This window comes from Tyto alba, unplaced genomic scaffold (genome assembly GCF_018691265.1).
Source record: "Tyto alba isolate M040663 unplaced genomic scaffold, T.alba_DEE_v4.0 Super-Scaffold_13, whole genome shotgun sequence".
NCBI lineage: Eukaryota > Metazoa > Chordata > Aves > Strigiformes > Tytonidae > Tyto > Tyto alba.
Genome location: NW_024881275.1, coordinates 35008648 through 35032921, shown reverse-complemented (window position 1 = coordinate 35032921; position 24274 = coordinate 35008648). Strand labels below are relative to the sequence as shown.

The following is a 24274-nucleotide window of genomic DNA, read 5'->3' as shown; positions in this document are numbered from 1 at the left end:
AGTCAGGAAATAAATGCTCTAGTTGGGAATAGGGGTGCCCTCCCTCTGTCCAAGTGGAGGAAAGGGACAATTGGATTTACTTTAATTTTGATGGACGCTGGCACACAGTATATCCTAATGTCATTAGGGTACAAGGGGGCAGAACACATCTGGATTTCTGGAGTGACAGCGGGATCCCAGTTGTTGTATGTGTTAGAAGCTGAGGTGAGCCTAACAGGGAATAAGTGGCAGAAGCATACTACTGTCATCAGTCCAGAGGACCCATATATCATTGCCATGGACTCTCTCAAAAGAGGATACCTCTGGGATCCAAAGAGGTATCATTTGGGCCTTTGATGTAGTCACTGCAGGTTCAGTGAAGATTAAACAGCTGTCTGCCTTGCCTGGCCTCTTGAATGATCCTTCTGTTGTGGGGTTGCTGTGTGTTAAAGAACAGCAAGTGCAAATTGCTACCATGATGGTGTACTGGCATCAATATCGTCCCCACCGAGACTCTCTCATTCCCATCCAGGAGCTGATTTGTCGACTCAGGAGTCAACAAGTGATAAGCAAGACTCACTTGCCCTTTAGTAGTCCCATATGGCCAGCATGAAAGTCCAATAGAGAGTGGAGGCTTACAGTGGACTATCATGGCCTGAATGAAGTCACGCCACTGTTAAGTGCTGCCATACCAGACATGCCAGAACTCCAGGATTAACTGGAGTCAAAGGCAGCCAAGCAATACACCATAGCTGATATTGCCAATCCCGTTTTCAGCAGAGTGCAGGGCACAGTTACCTTTGATGTGGAACGGTGTCCCATCTGGAATCGACTGCCATGAGGGGGTGGAAGCCCAGCCCTACCATCTTCCATGGACTGATCCAGACTGCACTGGGTCAGGACAAAGCCTCAGAAAACTTGCAGTACATGTACATTGATGACATCACTGTGTGGGGCAATACAGCTGAGGAAGAGTTTGAGAAGGGGAAAAGAAAATCCAGAGTCTTCTGAAATATGTTTTTTCCACTAAAAAAAAAAAAAAAAAAAAAACAAAACAAAACAAAACAAAAAAAAAAAACAAAACCAAAAACAAACAAACAAACAAAAAAAAGATCAAAGGATCTTTACAATAAATCTAGTTTTTGAGAATAAAATGGCAGGATGGGAGTCATCACATCTTAACAGCTGTGATCAATATGGTAACAGCCATGTTCCCAGTAGTTAACAAAAAGGAAACCCAGGCATTCCTAGGCATTGTGGAATTCTGGAGAATGCACATACCAGGCTATAGTCAACTTGTAAGTCCTCTCAATCAAGTGGCCTGAACAAAAAACTATTTCAGCTGGGTCCCCAAGAAGCAACAAGCATTTGAACAGATTAGTCAGGAAATTGTTCATGCAGTAGCCCTTGGGCCAGTCCATACAGGACCAAGTGTGAGAAACGTGCTTTATGCAGCCGCCAGGGAGCATGACCTCGGCCAGAGCCTCTGGCAGAAAGCACCTGGAGAGATCCAAGGTTGACCTCTGGGGTTTTGGAGCTGTGGGTGCAGAGCCACTACAAGAGTACAAGGCCCACTACACCCCAACTGAAAAGGAGATACTAGCAGCATATGAAGGGGTGCAAGACAATTCAGAAGTAGTTCATACTGAAGCTCAGCCTCTCTTGGCATTGCAGTTGTCTGTACTGCATTGGATGTTCGAAGGGAACATCCCCTCTACCCATCATGCAACCAGTGCTGTGTGGAGTAAGTGGGTAGCGCTAATCGCACCCACTTGGGTCTGAATGGGAACCCCAACTGCCCTGGAATTCTGGAAGAGATCATGGATTGGCCAGAAAGCAGAGACCTTGGGGCATTGCCTGAGGAAATGGCTCATGCCAAAGAGGCCCTACTGTATAATAAATTAGCAGAAAATGAGAAACAATATGCTCCGTTTACTGATGGGTCCTGTTGTATTGTGGGAAACCATTAGAGGTGGAAAACTGCTGTGTGGAGTCCCATATGACAAGTTGCAGTAACTGCAATTGAGTCAATGTGCAGAAGTGAAATCCATCCAGCTGGCCTTGGATATTGCAGAACAAGAAAAGTGGACAAGACGATACCCATACCACCACCCAAAACACCATATGGTACCCATACCACCACCCAAAACACTGTCCTAGGTCTTGAAAAACAAGTTCTGTGATGTCATGTTACTCCAGGAAGCACTGAGTCAATGGTACTAATTTCTGAAACGATCTCATAAGCACCTGGCCAAGAAATATGGGGTTGATTGGGTGTATCACATTCCCTATCATGCACCAGCCTTCAAACAGATTGGATGACACAATGGACTGTTAAAAGACTATACTGAAAGCAATGGGCACTGGAGCACGTCAGCAGTGGGATGCAAATTTAGCAGAAGCAACTTGGTTAATTATTACGAGAGGATTAGCTAACCAGCCTGGACCTGCTGAAACAAAATCCATACGTCTTGTAGAAGGAGATAAGGTCCCTGTAGTGTGTGTAGAGAACTGTCTGGGAAAGACAGCACAGGTTGTTCCTCCCTCAGGAAAAGGCAGACCTGCTTGTGGGACTGTTTTTGCTCAAGAACTCAGGTACACCTGGTGGGTAGTGTGGGAGGATGGGGAAATCTGCTGTGTACCTCAAGAGATTTAACCTTGCAGGGAAATAACCCATTATTTGAGTTGTATATTTTAGGAACTACTACAGCAGGAATCACCTAAACCAACAGAGAACAAGCCTCATAAAAAGCCAGGCAGGTGCCACAGTGACCCAGCCTGAGCTAGTTTTGAAGTCCAGTAACTCAACACACAATATGTCTCTCCTGTCCTGAGTGACCATCATAACAGAGACAACCCAGTCATGAACTAAATTAATTCAGCAGATATTTTAGGAATACTCAATGGATATTTTACAGGAATGGCCCACAGACTAAGGGCCATATATCTGTGTATAAATCAAAGGATGAGAAGGGAAGGATGGTTAATGAGGTTGTATTGGATAGCGTGGGACCTGAGCATGACACAAATAGTATGGAATATGGAGTGGAGATTGTATTGGGTCTAGCTGGGATGGAATTAATTTTCTTCATAGCAGCTCATAGGGTGCTGTGTTTCAGATTTGTGACCAATACAATGCTGATAACATACCAGATTTGTGACCAATACAGTGCTGATAACACACCAGTGTTTCAGGTCTTGCTGAACAGTGTTTGCACAGCATCAGGTCTTCTCTGTTTCTGCCTCTGCCACACCAGTGAATAGATTGGGAGGGGTGCACTGGGGATGAGGGGAGGGCCACAACTAGGCGGATGACCCAAACCAACTAAGGAGATATTTCATGCTGTGTGACATGCTCAGCAGTAAAAAGGAAGAGGAGGGGGGCTTAGGTGTGTTAGCTGTCTTTTGCCTAGGAGTGGGCTGAGCATCAGTCTACCTGTGGGAGGTGGTGAGTGATGGGCTGGACATTAATTGCCTTTTCATTACTTGTCTTGTTTTCTTTCTCTCTTCTTCCACCTCACCTGCACTTACCAAACGATTTCTATCTTGGCCCATAAGTTTTCTTGTTTTTACTCTTCCTTTGCTCTTCCCCCATCCCACTGGGATTACGAAGGGGGTGAGCAGCTGTGTGTTTTCAGCTACCCACAACTACTTTCAGTTGTCCTGTAAATTCAGAAGTTGTTTCAATTCCGGCAAATAAATTAGTCTGTCAGAAACATTACAAATATAACTACAATGCAGATATTTTCACAGGTATCAGTGTACTTACAGATAACCCATGGGCTAGGCTTTGCAACTTATATCCAATTTATCTAATACTATGTTTGTAGTGTATTAGTCTATCTAATACTGTGAAGTTGATAATACCTCTTACCATTAGATGATAATCTATTATCATTAAGGAATTTCCTAACCTGTATTTTTTCAGCAGTGTTCTCATCAAGAACTCCTGCATTTCCTTTTCACTCTCATGCCTTTAGCTAACTGAGTTTCTAAACTATTTACAGATTTCTCTGTCTCATCACTTTTCTAACAATTGCTTTTGTATTATATATCAACTTTCTGCTTCTTAGTGGCATCATACTTCTTTACAGTTTTCAAGCTGAGGTGAAAATTTCAAAACAAGATACGAGATTCTTAGCATGCAAATATCCCATAAGGATCCTGTCATGGTAGTAGCTCTGACTAGCTCTTTCCCAGACAGTAGATAATAGTGCTAGACAATGTCCCATGGGGAGAAGAGCTCTCAGCCTTCTCAAGCATGGTAATGTTCCCTCACAGAACTAACACATGATCGAGTAAATAATTATTTTGGGGAACACCCCAATACACAGTTAGGAAGTGCATATTTTGGATGTATGCAGTTAAAATGTTGATTGTGAATAACAAAACATCCAAAATAATGCAAATTAGTGTACAATAAACAGAGCCTCAAATTGAAATTAATTTTATAATTTAAAATATCTGTACACTAGTTTGAAACTGAGTGAAGTTCTGACATAAGATGAACAGCTCAGAAAAACTAATATGAGTTTGTCTTGTAGTAGAAGGAGACGGTACTACATTAAGTTAGAATTGTATAACATCAACCAATTTTCAGTTTGCACATCAAACTGTGATAAACCTGTAGCTTGTTATCAGGCAATTGCATATATAAATTTTGTATTGTCTTTGTTCTCAATCAATCAAAATCACAGCTTTTTTTCTTCTTGATTTTCTTCTGTAGCTCATTTTAAACCTCTGTTTCCCAGATTCAAACATTATAAAAGCTGAGTTTAAATTTAAATTTCCCCAGGTGAGTATGCCATCCACAGCCAGGAGGAGATGGTTTGGGAGAGGCTAAAATAAATGAGACAGTGCAGACTCTAGAGCAGGACTTGCATATGACAGATTTAATAGCTAATAGTGGACTGATTCTTGTAAGTACATACATTATTTCATTGCTAACAGCTATGATTGCCGGGATAGTGCTGTCTTACACAAAATAAAAATAATGGTATAGTGGGTTAGCCATAGCTAACAGCCAAACTCCCACCCAGCCACTCATTCACCTCTCCATCAGCAGGACTCGGGGAGAGAAAATACGAAGAACAGGAATGAGAAGGCTTGTGGGTTGAGATAAAGACAGGGAGATTGCTTACCAATTAACAAACAGTCTGAAATTTGGGAAAAATTATTTAATTTATTGCCAATTAAAAAAAAAAAATTACTCATTTGAGCAGTGGGGAACAAAAAGACAAACACTAAAACACCACCTTTCCTCCCTGCCTTCTCCAGGCTTATCTTCACTCTTTCACTCCATGCTCCTCTACCTCACTGCTGAGTTGTGCAGAGACATAGCAGAGTGGTTTATGGTCAGTACATAGAGGTTCTCTGTGCTGCTTTTTCCTCCTTGCACCTTTCCTCTTATCTGGCATGAGCTCTGCATGGGCAGCAGTTCTTTCAGGAATACCCATCCGCTCCAGTGCAGGTCCTCCCTAGGCTACAGAGTGGGTATCTGCTGCTCCACCACGGAGCGCTTCCTCCTCCTCCCGGTGTTCCCTCTGCTCTTTCCCACTTTTTTGGGTTCATCTCCTCTTCTGCCTGTCTGGCATTTTGTGCCCTTTCTTAAATATATAATCACAGAGGCGGCACCGTCTTGGCTGAGGGGCTCAGCTGTTCCCTGCAGCAGGTCCACTGGAGTCACCTGGAACCGGCTGTGTCCAGCATGGGGAAACCCTGGTCTCTTCTCACAGACACTGCCCCTGCAGTCACCCCCACCAAACCCTCAACACCTACACCCAATACAACTGAGCAAATATATTCTGACTTCAGTTATGTATGTTTAATATAATATTGGACAATATGCAACTTAGTTTTCTGTCACTTCATCCTGCCCCACTCTGCCACCATGACAACATCTGTGCAGGCTTCTTTTTTTCTGTATTTGGCTGAACTCTGTATAATGATACAGCAGCAGTGGGTGACAGAATAGACCTATCAATTACGTTCAGTAGAAGCATTTGCATTGGTACACAGACTTCGGAAAAAGTTCTGTTCTCTAAAGAGACACCAGGTTCTTGAGTGCATTCTTAAAAGCTATTAAGAGTTGTCTTTTCTTGGAAGAAGAGTGTAGGTAAGCTAGTTGTACAGAAGTATCCAGTTTTAGAACAGTAAGACATGATGTTTCCATACTTTATATTTGGCTTCTACAGACTTTCTGGAACAGTAGCAACATTTGGAATTCTACTTCAATCAGTGTTATTTACCCACAAGAACATCTGGGGAAGCATTATTACGGTTTCTTTAATCTTTAGACTGCTATCTGAGTTGCAGAATGCAGACAGCTGTCCTTATTTTTTTATTTGAAAACTAAGATCTTGTGGCTACATCTCACAGCACCCTAAAGCAAATGATTTGATTTAAATATCTGCTTCAATAAAGTAGCTTTGGTTATGGGTACATTATTCTCTTTGGAAGAAAGAAACTTGTCAGAAGAAAATCTATAGATAAAAGAGAAGTGAAGAAACAACTGGTAGAAACCACAGATAACCACTTAGGCAATTCATTATACATACCTCAAAACTTTGTGGTTCTGATCACATCTTTTAACAACAAATGAGGTTTGGGGTTTTCTTTATTTTTTATTTAATTTTCCAACTATAAGAATAATAATAATGTCCCCTTTTCCCCAGCTGAACCTTTTTCCTATTATCTAGCAGGCCTTAGTTATGGATGAAGAAGTATTTAGCCAGAAGGATCACGAACTGCAGATACTGCAGAAACAGATAAAGACATTACTACACGAGAATGAAGAAAAACTGGAATCTTTAAGGGAGGCTCAAGAAACACATAGATTACAGGTATTTTTCCTCTGGTACACATTGCATATATCTGTATTGAACCATCCTTCCACTGTATGAATGCATTCATTATTTCAAGACAGGTCCCTCAGGGTTTTTTTTGGCCATAACTACCTGTCAATCTTATGGGCATTTTATTTGTATTAGAGTTGTATCACTTGATGAGTTGAGCTCATGTAGTGGCTGAAGCACAATAGGGTGATTTCTGAAGTTTGTGTATTAGCCTAGCTGTGCCCCAACCTTCCTGTATAACATGAGGTGAATCATTCACCCTCTTCATGCTTCCCAAAGCATAACACACACCCCTCTCCTCAGATGTCTACTATTGTTAAGTCATTTCAGGACAGTTAATGAATCAGGATTTGAAAGGTCTTTAAAGATTCTTTAGAATCTAAAAAAGACTATAATGCTTTAATTAAAAGGTTATGTAGGAATGTATTTTGTTATAGTTTTAGTAATAATTAGAGTATTGTTCCCTTTTGACTTTGTAAGACAGAATTTCATCCTAATTTTCTGAGCATTTACTATTAGAGAAAACTGAGTGACAGAGTGGAAACACTGCTTGCCTCTCTCTTTCTCTAGATCTTGTGCTTGTGAATGGAGTTATGATGGATAGTAAGTGTATAACATTTCAAGTTCCAGGAGACCATAAATATAATACTTAATATTCTTGCAGTGTTGCCAGTCATGTGAATGATAGATAAATAATTATCTCACTTTTTAAAAGAGAAAAGCATAAGCATGGCTAGCTAGTACTCTTCTCCTTATTCTACTTTTTCTCCTTTTTCCTCTTCTTTGCTGATGACTTGGGGAGAGTCAATGAATGAAAGGTAAGTATACTAGTCATCATCTTTTTCTTCTTTCTGTCACTTTCTTTCTTTTGTCACCTCTGGCTAGACTGATTTTTACTTTTAATCTGTACAGCATAGTGTCAACTTGTTACACTGAAATAATGCTTATGAATTCTGGAGGATACAAGGTAGAGGTAATGAACAGAAGCTATTACAGTGCAGTTAAAAGACCATGATTGTTTCAGTATCAGAGACAGGAGAGAAGCTTGAGAGCTCTCAGGCACCATTTTGGTACTTAATCCACTAAACTGCCACTTTTACTTAAAAGCATATAAAATAGGTAGAATAATGAAAAGCAAACACTTCTATCAAATATTTTAAGTAGTATTCACAGGAATATGTAATTTAGTGATGGATGGTAGGGTAAGAACTTTAAAAGTAGCAGGTTTTAGACAAATGTTTATACATGTATGTATTGATGTAGCAGGTATGGCACTGTGGGGTTGCGTATACAAGGCTATCAGGGACAAAGAGACTTAAAAGGGTTAAATAATAGCTTCAAAGTGGATCAGTTTGCTTCCAAAATCATAACAAGTATGCGGAGCCGTGGACGAATGACACGCCAAGACGGGTTCAGTGTGAAAGATAGAGCATCAATCACCGTGTGTCTTTATTAGTCCAGGGTACATATATTTATACAATGATAATTATTATGCCTACTAGTCACTAGCTGATTGGCTTAAGCTCCAAAGGTCGTATTCGCACGGTCCATCTACTTGCAGTTAGCTAACAGCACAAGCTTCTCATAACACTAAGTTTCTCATGCTACTATTTCTGATTCCTATTGACTTGTTTTCGATACACAACAGTACCGTAACACAATGTTTCTCAGACCACCGTTACCATAACACTAGGTTTCTCAGACCACTATTCCCAATTCCCCTTAACCTGTTTTGGGCACACCACGGTACACAGGGCTGAAGCGTCCTTGACATTCCTCATGTATCAGCAGCTGCGAGCAGCTGCAGGCAAACCCCAGTGGGGCCCAGCATCAGCAGCTAGAGCAGGCTCTGATCACACAATTGCTCAGTGGGCTCAGGACCCTTGTCTCTGAGCCATTCTCCAACACAAGTATGGTATGCATATATATATTCTATTTGCTATGACACAGATATATTATGCACTGTATTACAACAAAATGTCAATTTGCAAGGCATTGTCTGTGTGTGTTTGGAAGGAACTTGCCATCTAAGAAAACAAGATAAAAAGAATGAATAAAAACGTATTATTTGAAGTAGGAGAATGCAAAACATATCTCATTGAATACTTTCTGTTGACTATCACTAGCTATTCTTCAGCATTCCTGTTACTAGGCCAGATTTTAAAGGTACTTTGAAAATAATGGAAAGGAATAGAGGGAGTTTAAAATGGATATAATCTTGGCTTTATGGATGAATCGGTTTAGATAGGATAAGTAGTTCTGAACAATGTATGGAGACTGCTGTAAGAGAAGCAGAAAAGTTAGTTCTCCAAACTAGCATTACTAACAAAGTTGAAGCTGGACAGAAGAAAAAGAAGTAGCTCATACGAGGGATCCTGGGATCATGTACATGTTTACATTTATTAATACAAATAATCTTTAAAGTGAAACTGCTCAAAGAGGCAGAGGAAGCCTGTATACATGTTTAATAAATTAGACTCAGACCATGTGTTTCATTTGAACATTTTTGTTGAATTTCCATTTTATTTCTCCATAAAGACACATATAAAGGAAGCACAGGCAGATAAGTGTGTCATCTACTTCTCACTAGATGTCTAGATAAGCTAATGTAACTTACCTGGGCTAGGTCTTTCTGGACAAAAATGTGTCCAAAATTTATTTGAATTGGGCTATGTGTGTTAGATTGATGATGCGTCACAGAATTTTCAGTTTGTTGCAGAATTTGCCGCCTGTGCAAAAGAATTCAGGGTCAGTGAGTGATTTACAAGACTCTTGACCTTTGTAAGGAATTTCGAAATGGTGTATATGATGCAGAGCTCACGATCAGCAACAGTTTTGCTTTGTTTTTTTCCCCCATAAGAACGAGAAAATGGTGGAACAGCAAATGCTTATTGATCGGCTAAAAGAAAAATTAGAGAAGTTTACAGATGTGAAAACTTTGGACTTCTCGAGTACTTGTGGAGATGGGCCAGCTGTTGTGGCATCTGCAAGGAGGCCATACAGTGTCCCACTCACAAAGAGTCTGCTTCACTCCCTTCACCCACCTTCAGGGACAGAGACCCGAAAGGTAAGGTCTACCCAAATGTCACATTTTTTTTCCTTTACATTGTAATGGTTATAGACTGATAATTAGACTTGACATGACAAGTTACGGTGACTTTCTCAGATGCTGTTTAGCTTCCCATTGCAGACTGAAAAATTACTTTTTAATGTCTTGCAACATGTGCTATGCCACAGTTGTCCAAATTGTTCGGGCTTAAAATTACCACTTACAGGTGCTAAAGCTGTAATCTTTTCTGGTGTTTTCCTGGGGGTTTTGAGTGTTCAGATATGAAGCATTATCAAAAATGAGTGATTATTCTTACTGACATATTGAATACATTGGATAATAAGTTTCTAATAGTGCCTTCTTTCACATTAGGAATAAGTGCTCTAAGTTCTTGCAAAGCCTTTTGTTACAAACATATTCAGAGTTATTATAGAAAACCTCTGTAATTTTGCTTACAAGTTCAGGTGGTGACAGGCATTTAAATTGAAATATTTTTGAAATACCAGTAAAAAATCGCTAAATTGTTGCAAGTATTTTACCCATCACTTTCTTTGTGTGCTTTTTGACAGGTGTATACCAGCCCCCCTGCCTTCTCCTTGGCTCGAGTAATGGCAGAATTCCGTGCTCGCAGCCAGATGATACTGAGCAACATAGAAGACCAGGATAAAGTTCTTCACTGCCGCCTTTCTGATCAGAGTGATGAAGAGGGGGAAAATACAGGCAGCAAAAAGAAAACCTCATTTAAGTAATTTTTTGGTTATTCTTTCATTTTTGTTACAGGCAAGTGTATAGGAAAGGTAGTATTACTGCCTAATCCTGCCATAATATGAGACCATTTGTGATGTTACTTATGATAAACTTATGGGATCAACTGGGCATATTACAAAATAAATTTAATAAACAAAGGGTTTTGATTTAATAAAGATTGCATAGTCCTTGTTTTGAGGCCAGAATCTACTGTGAAGATCAGAGCAAGTGAGCAGGTAGAGATAAGATGGGAAAAGAAGGTACAAATGCTTATGTGAGTTTGGGATTCTTCTCTGTTAAGATCATGTACTTTGCATGAAACTTAAAGAAAAAAAATCCCTGTGTGTTTGGAATGTAGCATGTTTTTCATTCTTCCTTAGGCATTCCATAAACCGAACATGGACACGAAAACAGGCTTCTCTATGCTTTATTCCTGATCTAAATGACATGAAGTGTCAGGTAGACAAGTCTGATTTATCCAACAAGTCTGTGCTACAGACTTACACAACCACAGGTAAAATGGAAGTCGTGAGAGAGAATCTTACTACATTATCAGAGTATGCAAGAATGTCTTCAGCACATGTAATTATTTTTCCCAGCAAAATATGTGTATTTGATAAAAATATTTTTTTTTTTTGTTATGGTTCAACTTAGGTTTTCTAGCTTGTCTTCCTCTTCTCCTTTCTGAAACTGATGTCAGTGACCTTAATGTTTAAGTAATACTTATTAGTGAGAAAGCACATATCAGAAAGCTGTTTAGATGTAAGTCTTTAGTACTGCTTCAGTGAAAAAAAATAGATGCTATTAGCTTACCAGAGATGCACTGATATGGTTTCCGGAATATTCTACCTCCCACTTAGGGTCCTCTGGGGCTCTTGAAATGCTAATGCCTAACATCCTTTCTTTTCCTGTTTAGAAACATGGCAGGGAAAAGACTCTGCACTATTCTCTCTTTTTGATTCTTTTACTTCATATGGAAGAACTTCACACATACAATGTTCCAGAGCACTACTTTTTGGATACAGACTCTATTCCAGATTTTTTATCTCCATATTGCTTTCTTTTGTTTCAAGGTGAAGAGATTGACAGCCTCCAGAAAAGTCATGTTTTTAACATGCAGAAGTTAAAGAATTCAGAGTTGAGACTCACTGAGGCCGAGCAAAAAATGAGAGAACTTGCACTTAATATCAAAATGAAAGAGGAGCTTATTAAGGAATTAGTAAGAACAGGTAACTGGCTGATGGAGGGAAAACTAGAATAAAGAAGTTCAGAAACAAAGAAAAGGCACAGAACTTCTGAAGTCCTGTATGTCTTAATCTTTATGTAATTATCTTATGCAAGTATACTTTTAATAACTTAAGTATTCATGACTTTAATTACTTGCTATGATTGCACTGAAAGTTGTAAATTTTGATTACAACCTACTCTGCTATGATACGCAGATGTATTTGTTAAACATTTTTTGTGCTTTGCTGATTATTGCTTTTATCCACCAATAGTGTAATTTTTCATGTATGCTCAGTGCTACTGATCTCTTCATGGACATGCATTTGTCACATGGTGTCTGGGATAGGAGAGAAGATACATCACTGTGCTGGGAATGTAAGCATTCCCAGCACTGCAGTAGAGAAGCAGGAGTCAGAAGTGGATGAGGGAAAAGGTCAGTGTCCCTGTTAGACTACATCCCTTACACATATATATGCCTGCCAGAAACTAGCCTTATGACAACAGTAAGGATCTCTTTGTTCAACCCCTTCCATCACACTCTTCTGCTTGCATACCTTCTCTTGAGATTGCCTTTTGATAATGAGAAAGATTCTGTGTCCCCAAATAGTACTTTGGGAAAGATCACCCAAATAGGGCAAGTCAGAGAGTAGAAACACCATCCAGAGTCATTTAATGATTATTAAGCTGAAAGTTGATTAATAAATAAATGCCTTATTCTTCTGGAAAAAAAGCAAAATTTATGAAATACAAAAGAGCTTTTATGGCAAAAACTGCAGTAGGCAGAAGAATTTCACTATTTTTGGCACTCAGATGGCACTTTATTTGGTGACATCAGGTGACTCATGAAGAATTCAGATTTAAGATTCCTTCCTTTATCTCTGTTTCAGAGTTAGAAAGGAACTGTATGTTCTTTTAGGGTTGGAAAATGTCTCAGAAATTATTGGTTTAGCCAGAATGAAGTAAGTAATGATTCGACTATGGAATTAAATGTTACATTCCAGCTGATTATCCTGCTGTTTTTAAACTATTTGGGTATGGTGTCTTTAAGGTAAGGACGCTCAGTCTGTAAGCAGGCAATATTCTTTGAAGATAACCAAACTGGAGCAAGAATCTGAGCAGGCCAAAATGGAACTGGCTGAAACACAAAAGCGGCTTCAGGAGCTGGAGAGTAAGGAGCTGAGAGACGTTCCTGAGAAAGCCAAGTTACAAAAAGAGTTCCGGAAGAAGATGGATGCAGCTAAGTTGAAAGTGCAGGTATCCGTGAACTGGCCATTAAGATTTTCAAATCTCTGTCTCACTATCACCTTTGAACCTTAACACTCTGTAAAACTCTCACTGGTTTCACACATTGGAAGCTGGTGGGATTGAAGTAGCTAATGAGAAATTTAACACTATTATACTCAGAATGACATTTAACCTATATGTAGTTAGATGCATACAGTATTTTCTTGGTAGATACGAAACCAAGAAAGAAGTGGGTGATGTAGTACCATAAAAGAACCTACAGAAGGAGACTCTTACAAGTTTATTATCTGCCATAAATAAAATTGATCTTTTATTAAAATACTATATAAATTCCAGCTCTAAGCAGATCACTGTGATGGTTTGCAAAACCGGGCTCGAGACAGTCATATTTGTTTGGTACTGACCGTCTACTTTTAAGTTATGCTGTACCTAAGTTTAAATTCTGTGTAGGGCCAGCTTAGGTGTTCTGTGTCTCTTGGTCTTGGAATGGTGGGTCAGGCAAGCCCCATACAGAAAGAAGTAGCTGGCTTGTTGACTTGAGCTCAGGACCAGCATTCTGGCAGCATTATGTCTCTGCACATTTTCCAGACCTGTGATTTCTGTTATATTTTACTACTTTCATTGTGTTGTGTGGCATGAACAGTATCTTTACCTTTTCATGTTGCTTGAGATTAATTCTGCCTGTGCCAATTTTACTGGATCGCTCAGAAACCACAGAAACAATGAGTGATTGTTTGGGCAAAAGTTAGGAAGTCTTGCAGATTCTAATAATTCAGTGAAATAAAGAATGAAGTTGATTCATGTTTTAGATTTAAATTTTCTTGCTATTAAGCTGAAGTTTGCCATGAACATTCAGGCCTTACAGAAGAAGCAGCAAGACACTAATAATCTGGCTTCATTATCTAACCAAAATGAGAGACAAGCAACAGAGCTTGAGCAGAATGTGGCTCAGATGAAGCATCAGCAGACCCAGCTACAGAAGAGACTGTGTGAGGAGAGCGAAAAAAAGAAGCAACTAGAAGCAGAGATTCAGCGGGACCAGCAACAAATTAAAGTATGATTCTTCCTGTTTCTTTGTAACAAAGAACGAGATGAGCTAGTTTTGCCTTTGCTTTCCCAAAGACTATAAACTATACTGCCAGGCTTTCCATAGTTTTAAGTAATGACTTGCTTGACCAATGCACTGAAGAAATTTTCTGTAAACATTTTCACAGAAATCATCAGTTTGCCTTTCAGCTTTTTTTTTTAAATTTTATTACATGATGTCTAGCTCTAAATTGCAGATTTACATGTAAATTCAGGGTTAGTATTTCAGATTATATACTTGTGTGGACTCTGACATTAAATGCATTTTAAAAACAGACTGAGGCAGGAACAATGGGACTTTTTGTTTGTTTATAGGAACTTCAACTAAAGATGGAGCAACAACAGAAAATCCTTAAACTTAAGGATAAAGAGATTGCTGCATTTAAAAAGAAGAAAAATAACTCAGTGGGAACTTCACAGAAGCTACAGGTAGCCAATCTATTCCGAATCGGTGTGGTCCTTAAATAAAAGTGTTTCTTCATCCTTAGTCATCTTTGTAAAGTGTTTGGAAGAAGAGCTTTTTCTTTTTTTTTTTTTTTTTTTTTTTTTGCTGTAGCAAAAATTGGGAGTATAGTCTAGCAGCTTTTGTACTCTTTTTGAATGAAGGAAAGGAGAGGGTCTAATGTGTTTTATTTCCTTGATTTGTCAAAGATGCTGATTCAGAGACTTAAGAATTCAGCATGTTTGGTTGTCTGGTAAGTTTGAGGGTGATCCCGATGAGCTCTGTTATAAATGTTCCATGGTTTGTTTGGGTTTTTTTGTTTTCTCCTCTGACAGAAATGACAGAGCTCTATGGTTTTGGTTGTTCCTAACAGGGTTAGAAAAGTAGATATCCTGTGCAGCAGAGCCACCTACATTTTTTTCAGCTGTGGACATTGGAACATGAGAGTTTCATGAGTTACCCAAAGTTTTTAAAGGTGAAAAAAAATTTAAAAAGTTAAAAATTTAAAAAGTTAAAGGCAGCTTTTTAGCCTTACCAGGAATATATCCACTGATAAACTGTGGCTTCAGAGTAAATATATAATGGACTGTGCTGGCAGGATCAGAGCTCTCATTCACTGTCTTTCTTTCTTTCAACTTCATAATTTCACATCACTTAATGTTTTTCCACAAATAGCTGGTCTTGGGCAACTATAATGCAATGAGGATGGGCTAGCTGAATTCCTGTGGTACCCTCCAAACCTAGTTTCTGTGATCCCATAGAAGACATCTACTTATATAACTGTTCTTAGAAAAATAATACATTTCTTTAGAAGCATCTGATACAGATCTGTTTATACAAGATGTAGCAATGTAACATTGCTGAGCTTCTTTTTAAGTCAGTCCAGTTTCAGTATTATTCTGAGTCAAGATTCTGTTGCAGAATTATTGTTAACATTAGAAATGTCAATTGCTTCTACAATTTTATCAATTATTCTAAAAAAGAAAAAACATAATAATAAAATTCTGACCCAAAAAGTCCTGGTTAATGCTGTCTGGATCTTTATTTAAACTTTAGAAATTAGAAGAGCAAAAGAAATGGCTGGATGAAGAAATGGAAAGAATTCTCCAACAACACCAACAGTTAGCAGAACTAGAAGAAGATTTAAAGAAAAGAGAAGCTATTGTAGCCAAAAAAGAAGCATTATTGCACGAGAAAAGTCACCTGGAAATCAAGAAACTGAGATCTAGCCAGGTGATTTAAGAAAAACATAAAACTTACCACAGTTACAGTGCTGGCTGAAAAAACAGGGAGGGAAGGTGGATAGATAGCAGAACAGCCTCAAGCCAGGAGACCTGGGTCTCTACCACTGCCATGAAGTTATTGTGTGGCTTGGGCAAATCAACATTTAAAATGTGAATAACACAGAATACTAATTTTTATTCACTTTTTCTCCTCAAAATTCCAATGACAAAACAAAACAAAAAAATCTGAACTGTGGAGTTTTGTTATTGCAGAGCATTAAATAATACCTAAAAGCTACTCGGTCCTTTTGCAAACTAGAGAACATGACAGGGAAACATTTTGTATTTTTTTTTTTGTTCAGTAGCAAAAGTGAATAGAAATTAAAGTATCCTTGTCACTTATAATAGACTAGTCCCTTTAATTTTTAGTATGTGGAAAACTGCATGTTGAGTGGTTTTGTTTTCTTTCATATCTTATATAAATAGTAAATTTTATAGAAGCTGTCTTCTCAAAATAGATGATGTCCTATTGCAAGAAGCCAGCAAGTCTTTTACTGCAGAATGTGACAGTCTCACCTACATTTCTCTTACTGGAATGAGTATCTTAGTTTTATATCTATGGTTGCTGTGTTTTTTTAGGCTTTAAACAAAGATAGTATGAAATTGTCTACTCGCTTAAGTATGCTGGATCAGGAACTGTGTGATAAAGGTATGCAGCTTCAGGGCAGCACCACTGAAGATAAGACAGACATTTTGGAAAAAATTCAGGTTCTCCAGACGGAAAGGGATCAGTTGCTCAGAAGAAGAAATAGCGTGGATGAGAAACTGAAAGATGGAAAAGTGTTGTCAACTGAAGTAAGTAAGCACCTCTGAGATAAATATAGATCTTAGGTAGTGTTGTATAATAAAGCACTCCAGCCTGCAATGTCTCCAAATATTAGATAAGCTAGAACCAAGGAACAGAGGTTGGGTACTTTTGTAAATAGCAACGTTAAAATACTACGATAGCACTACTTGCATACCAGTGAACAAAGTTTATGTTCAGAGAGACTTAATTCAGCTAGTGCCTTGACAAACTCCACTGGCCTAAGGATCATATCAACAGAAATAAGGAAACTAGAAGTTCATCAGTTTATCATAGGCAGATATTATAATGTCAGGACACAGAGCAAAGCAATGTACTTGCATAGTGATGCCCCTTGACTTTTTTCATAGGTTTTGTGAAAAAGCAAACTTCACCTGAAGGCCTCCATATTTTTGCAACAAAAATAAGTCATGTGTCTTGGATGGTCCACACTTGAGTTGATCGGTATAATTATGTTGAAGATAAAATAAACTCATATAAAATGTACAGATTATTTTTAGGTCTTGAGAAGCAGTATGGGCTTGTGGCTGAGGTGATAATGTGCCAGGAAGAACCCTTCCTGCCTCACTCTTCAAAATCTTCTGCAGTGCTTCAGGCCATGCATTTCTACCACTTCCCTAGATAAGTTATGGTCACCAAACTCCTTAATGACATGATTCATTCATTAATCTAAGAGAAAACTAGCACAACCGAAAAAAAAAAATAATAGCAGAAGTCAAACTGTGGGGAGGATGAAGGAAGGAAGGATAAAAAGGGAAGCATGACTTCTGTTTTTCTGATGAAGCATTTATTTGACCTCTGCATCATGGGAGGGGTACTATGGCAGAATAAGACAGATGTTCTGGATTTGTACTCTACCTCTTATTTTTCCCATTCCATTCTCTCTACTACTACTACTAGTTTGTCTTGCCCTTTATTTTCGCTCTTGAGACTGAAGTTAAAGATATCTTATGTATAGAAAGATTAATTCTACACTTTTTTTTAAAGATCTCAGTCATGTGTTTCTCTGTAGGAAGAACATGTCCTTTTCCAGCTGGAAGAAGGAATTGAAGCCCTGGAGGCTGCTATTGATTACAAGAATGAAAGTATTCAGAATCGCCAGCACTTGCTTAGGTCATCTTCTCAGATTCTTTCACAGAGTGAGAATAATGTAATAGGAAAACTAGTTTCCCTGTCTGCTGCTGACCTCAGAGCTATCCTCTTCAAATATTTCAACAAGGTTTGTTTTGGCTAATGAGTAATATTTTATCCTATTTTCTGTTATTATTCTAGATAATGAAATGGTGTTGAGAAATAAAAATAAATTTAACAAACTTTTTAGTGAAAATGTCTTCAGATTACATAGATCTGTTATTAATTCAGATATTTTAAATGTTTACATAAAGCTAAATAGGATACTTGTTTGCTAACTTTGTATATCTTGGTGTGGGGTCATTAGCTTAAAAGGTGCTGCAAATCTGGAAATTTCCTTGCTCCTTTCCAGTCCTCTATGTAGCTAACTTTTGGAGCTGCAACATATTTAAATAGTGGTGTCATGTTGAAATTATTCCCAACTGCAGGCTTCTTAAAGCTCAGGCTAGTATTCCTTCTTTTTTTCTAAATCCATTATAAACTATGTTTGCATACACTTCCTGAAGTGTGTACAGCGACATGTTGAAGAATCATACTGACATCTGGAAACATAAAAATGAAATGCATTAGAATATGGTGTGTCTTTGTGAGTTTGGTGGAACCTTGGGTGGTTTTATGAGCAAGTTATCTGTGGGATGCACAATGGAAGTTTTGTAGAATCAGGAAAACACTGTTTTTTCAGTTTAAATTCTGTACAGGGTATTAAAAAAATCCATTAGTCCATGTGATCAAAAAACCTACAGAGCTCATTTCTGAAGTGTCAACTTGTAGCAAACGAGCAAGTCTGTTTCCAGTACAAGCTTATGGCTTGTAGAGACTATTGCTTTTATATGCTTTAATCTATTAAGCAGAAGGGTAAAAGCTTTTAATAAAATAAAATAAATAAAAATAAGTGTATTTCTTTCTTAGATTGTTGGCCTACGTGAGTCTGAACGTAAATTACAACTACAGATTGAAGAACAGGAAATGAAGTTCATAGACCAGGAAAACATAATACGTGAATTAGAATCTGCACTTGAACACATGAAGTTGCAGTGTGACAGGCAGCTGACCCTACAACACAAAGAACATGAGAAAAAACTACAGTTAATACTGCATCATTTCAAAGGTATTTGCTGCTTGGGGGTGATTGTACAGCAAGTATATTATCTTCAGTCGCGACTGAGAAATGCTATATTCCAACTGAAAAAAAAAAAAAATTTGGCTGTCACCAATTTGGATGTTGTGTAGGACGCTGAGAAATGGGGATACATGGTGTCTATATGGGTGGAAAACTTAGTATTTTTTAAAGTGGTATCAGAATTGTTGTATTTTCATATTGAATTTGCTAATACTGGGAAGTTGAAAGACACCAGTCCTGATGATCTTGATCTTCTAAATGCTCCTATTAAACTGACAAATGGGGTTGGCATGCCCTTTTTGATCCTGTGTCATACTAGTGAAAATGTGCACACTGCAGGCAGATAACTTGGTTCTTAAACTACTTTTCCTTGTCCTAGAACATGATAGTGAAGGTATTGCAGAAACCTTGAAAGGGTATGAAGTAAAAGTCCAGCAACTGGAAAAAGACTTATTTTTCTACAAGAAGACCAGCAGAGAGCTGAAGAAGAAATTGAAGGGCCTCTTTGGAGAGTCATCCCATCAATTATTAGTATCCACTAAATGTAAGTGTATTACCTGAAAATACTTATGCAATTGTCAGTAGACCACCTGTAGGGTGGTGAACACACAGAAAGGTATCAGATAAAAATCATCATTTTACTGAACTAACTGTTCTCCATGAATATATTACACCTCTCCTCCAGTTTCAAAGGAGAGACAACATAGGTTTGTAGCTGTAGCAGTGGTTTAAATTCTTGTTCTGTTTTCTCTGGATTCTAACATAACTTCAGCATCTACATCCTCAAACTGTTGTGATTAAGAAAAAATAATTTTACTATCAGAAAGGGTCTGAATGACGAAACTAACATCTTTGTCATATGCCATGCTTTTAGATAGGCTGCTCCCAGCACTTGGTTTCATAGAAGTTACTTACTGGGAGACTGCCAGTGAATAATCCCATACTTTTGGTTCCTAACTTACTTTACCTACTTATTAAGGCTAAAAGAGAGGATTTATAAACTTGTAGGGGGAAAAAAAAAAGCACGCTTTCTAGTGTGATTCTGTGCTTTGACACACACACACACACACACACACACACAAACCATAACAACAAAACAAAACATGAACAGCAAACCATCAACCAGCTGCTCCTGGAAGTTTTTAATTGTTTCATGTTCTACCTTCCAGAATCAAAACCTACAACAGAGTTATTCAGGTGGAGGAGAACAGCAGGTTCGGTTTCTGTGACTATTTTAGTTGTCTCGTACCTCATGACGTCACCTCAGTACCTCACGCGCACAATACAGCCTTCTTGGCCCTGTGTTTCTTCTTAAGCCTCATCATGGCTGGTTCTCCCTCCCAATGGTTGCTTCTGTTTTTTTCCACTCAGGCAGTGCCATGCCTTCCTAACACGTAGATACCTGCTGCTCCCAGAGTGAATTAAGGCCCAGCCCTTGCCCTCTAGGCAGGGTAATAAGCCAACACATTCATTACTATAGAGCACACTGTCAAACTGTGAACATGAATATTCTAGAGACTGGATTATAAATAAGCGTGGGAAAGACTAGTCTGTGTCTTACATTCAAAGAAGCATGTGGTTTGGGACATGTATCCCTGTGGGGAAACACCCATCCTAGCCAAACTGTAGCAAGGAGAAGGGAGAAGATCCTTGTGAATATCCAACTTTTTCAAATATGTATGTTCGTAAGTTTTATAAGAAATACCCTGTATTTAGTTATTTTTAATACATTTTGACTCATGCTGCAATATAGTGTCACAAAAACACTTTATAATTTGTTGCTGAGCTTTGAAAATAATAAAAGCCCTTGTCATGGTTTAACCCCAGTCGGCAGTTAAGCATCACACAGCAGCTTGCTCTCCCAGTGGGATGGGGAGGAGAATCGGGGGGAAAAAAAAAAAAAAGTAAAACTCACGGGTTGAGATAAGAAAGTTTTAATAACTGTAATAAAATAAAATAGTAACTGTAACAAAATGTAGTAGTAATTGTAATGAAAAGGAATATAATAAAGACAGCGAGAAATAAAACCCAAGAAATGTGATGCACAGTGCAGTTGCTCGCCAACTCTCCCCCCCAGTCTCTATACTGAGCATGATGTTCTATGGTATGGAATATCCCTTGGACTAGTTCAGGTCAGCTGCCCTGGCTGTGCTCACTCCTGGTTCTTGTGCACCTCCTCACTGGCAGAGCATGGGGAACTGAAAAATCCTTAGCTTAGGGTAAGCGTTACTTAGCAGCAGCTGGAACATCAGTGTATCATCAACATTGTTCTCACACTAAATCCAAAACACAGCACTGTACCAGCTACTAGGAAGAAAATTAACTCTGTCCCAGCTGAAGCCAGGACAGTCCTGTGTGTACGCTACAGACAAATCTGCAGAATGTTTTGTGTGCTGTGCTAGTGTAATTGCTAACTGTTCTTCAATATATGAATAATTTCATATTTGACTGTCATGGTTCAGTTAAGACTGCTTGCTAGAATACGTTACAGGTTAGAATGGTGAGGGTTGTATTACCAGCACCTTGTCAGAGGAAACTAACAGCTAAAATCCCTGGTGTTTTTGTAGATGACAAGCTTTTTAACAGAAAGGACAAAATGTAAGGTGCTGTTAATTTTTTACCACGTTCACACTACAAGTTACTGATGCTGTAAAACTGTATTGACTAACTAATATGTCTTGATGGCAGGCACTCAGATGAGTTGTGACTTTTAGCTATTTCTCCTGATAAATTTCACTTTAGGTAACAGTGCTGGTGACAAGGCATCCAGTCTAGATGAAGCAGAAGTTGCTTCTGAAGAATTCAAGTCGACACTTAACCCTGAAACCAACAGTCGACCACAGAAAATAAAAGAAACAGACAGAACAAATATTTTAAGAGCACAGGAGAGTTCACACAAGCTTGGAGAAGATGTTTCAGAGTTTGGGTGCAACAGAGAATGTTTGTTGAGCATTAATGATGACAAAACAGGAACAGATGAAGCTCAGCCTTCAAAATCTCATCCTCAGCTACCTTCTGTCATCCAGAGAAGAGAGGCTGTAACACAGTTTCAAGGAGTAACTCCAGTAAAACTATCTCGCCGAGAGCTACGTCACATTCCTCCCTCTGAATTATCTTTGAGACGCTCCAGTCTTGGAGGTGGCGTCAGTTATATTGCTCCGGATTCCATTGAAATGGACAAAAAGTCCAGTGTCACAAAGACATAGCTACCCTTCCATGCATTTTTGATAGCTGTTGCTATCGAAGAAACTGTACTAGATTTCTTTGTTCATGGTCTTGTTAAGTATCAACCACGGAGAGTAAGTGTTCTTTAGTTCTGATTGCTCACTATCAAGTCTTTAGGTGTTATGCTCACACAATTTCAGTGCATCTGAGATGGATTTTAATGAATGCAGTATCTAAGAACCTTCATTCAAAGGCCTTTTAATACTGAAGAAATTATTTATATGGGTTTGTTGTTTTGCAGTAACTTGGGATTCCTTGAACAATATTGTACATGACTTTCTTGGGTCAGAATCAGTAACAAACTATTTAATTTATTTGAATATATAGATAGAAAATTTAATTGCCAGACTGTCACCCAGTATTGATAATGACTGGCTCCTGTACGCTTATTTATCTAAAAACATTTTATACAAGCCATGTTTGAGACCAACACTGGTACCTAAAGATAAATTTGTTCCTGAAAAGGAACATAAAAGTACTTAATTTTCTTTTTTCTTCTTTATGGCTTATTTATGAACTTAAGATAATTGCTTGTTTCACTTCCTGTTTTTGTTTGTTGGACATTTAAATAATTGCACTTGGCAATTCAAAGTGTGAATATTTATTTCTGTACTACTAAAATGGAAAAAAACACCAAAACAAAACAGAGGACCAAATTCAGCATCTTCTAGGTTAGACAGTTGGACGAATATATTATTTGTACTAGTCATGTTCTTTCACAGACAAATTATTCTTCTGGATTACATATCTGCTTCAGAGCAATGGCTACCCATATCCTTCAGTTTACACTAATACTGTTGTTGGTAATGCATTCAGGATGAAAAGCAAATCTTTTTCACAAGAGGAATGTGGTCACTGAGAAGCATATGCTTAACAGCCACACGAAGGCAGAGACCCAACTGTCCACATTTAAATGTGATTAACACTTCTAACTGTAACTCTCTCCTACATAAAAAGTGGCAGTACTGAAAGTAAGGTTAGTTTTATTTTAGTGGTGGACTTCAGCCAGTCCTGTTTGGAAATGTTTGTAAATTACTAGAAGTACTTAGGAATGTTTGCTTTTTGCTGTTGTCTAGGCGAGGTCTTGTGTATAGCATGTGTGGCTGTAGGTATAACATAACTGCATTTTCTGTGCTGCAAGCATAGTTCAAATCTGTTCACATTATGAAGATGCTATTAAAGCATGATAAATGGCCCTATAGTCTTGTGGCGCATTTTTAAATTTTCTGAGTAGACTGCGAACTATTTCATTCTAATCAGATAGATAAACCACTTAACATGTCAAATGATTGTATCTCTCGCAGTTACACGTAATTATTACTTATTGTTCAGCCGAATTGTGAGATAAGGATTGGGGTCTGTCTTGGTTGGTTTTGGATTGAGCTTGTTTTTACAGTCATAGAAATACTGAGCCTTAACTAATGTTAATATTAGTGTGTATATAATTCACTTAATGCTTCTAGTCAAAAAGCAATAAACAGAAACAAGTACGTACGGTTTCAAATGTGTATTTACTACATCTCCATATTAAGTGAAGGAATTGTTGAGGGCATTTCCTCTTAATACTGTGCATTTTCATACAACTCAGAGTACTCTGTAAATATTTATTCATTTGAAGTTTCCACAAATGAAAAACCTATTCTTTAAGGATGCAAAATAAACCAGGGAAAATGTAGGAAAGTACAACTCAATCACTAGTAGATGTCAGCTGGTGCCCTGGAGGTTTCTGTAGCTGTGACACTGCAGATTAAGTAGTCATTCAAACACTGGGTTCTGTATGGCACACGCACCCATTTCAATACGTAACTACAATGTCACCTAATGCCAAGGTAGATAAATACATCAGATACAGTTGTGATTTTTGAAGAGTGGAAGAACTGTTGCCCGTGAGAGGGACCTAACATAAGCAAAGCAATGAGAGAGGCCAGTAAGGCCATCATACAGGGAAAAGTAAGCAGTGAGTTATGTTCCCATGTATGTAACTCAATGAGACCTAACAAATAAAATGGTTTATCTCTTTCAGATAATATGTAGCCCCTGTTATTTCTGCTAATTAATCACAAGACTTTATCTGATAGGTT

At 38.3% G+C, this 24274-nt stretch overlaps 1 protein-coding gene across 7 annotated transcripts in view; it reads left to right on the top strand.

The window, feature by feature from the left end:
* Positions 1-24192, top strand: part of KIF27 (kinesin family member 27) — a 33857-nt gene extending 9665 nt beyond the window's left edge. For 4 of the 7 annotated variants that reach the window (XM_032981823.2, XM_032981824.2, XM_032981822.2 and 1 more), the window contains 14 exons: positions 6678-6821; positions 9694-9900; positions 10452-10627; positions 11010-11143; positions 11703-11858; positions 12905-13110; positions 13934-14155; positions 14503-14616; positions 15686-15862; positions 16492-16707; positions 17730-17936; positions 18758-18956; positions 19348-19512; positions 21711-24192. In XM_032981823.2, coding sequence (XP_032837714.1) covers positions 6678-6821; positions 9694-9900; positions 10452-10627; positions 11010-11143; positions 11703-11858; positions 12905-13110; positions 13934-14155; positions 14503-14616; positions 15686-15862; positions 16492-16707; positions 17730-17936; positions 18758-18956; positions 19348-19512; positions 21711-22174 — 2787 coding nt within the window. In that variant the 3' untranslated portion in view covers positions 22175-24192. Of the gene's footprint in view, positions 1-6677; positions 6822-9693; positions 9901-10451; positions 10628-11009; positions 11144-11702; positions 11859-12151; positions 12290-12904; positions 13111-13933; positions 14156-14502; positions 14617-15685; positions 15863-16491; positions 16708-17729; positions 17937-18757; positions 18957-19347; positions 19513-21710 lie in introns of all 7 variants that reach the window. The other 3 variants (XM_032981830.2, XM_032981827.2, XM_032981828.2) reach the window with 3 other exon arrangements.
* The last annotated feature ends 82 nt before the right edge of the window (positions 24193-24274 follow it).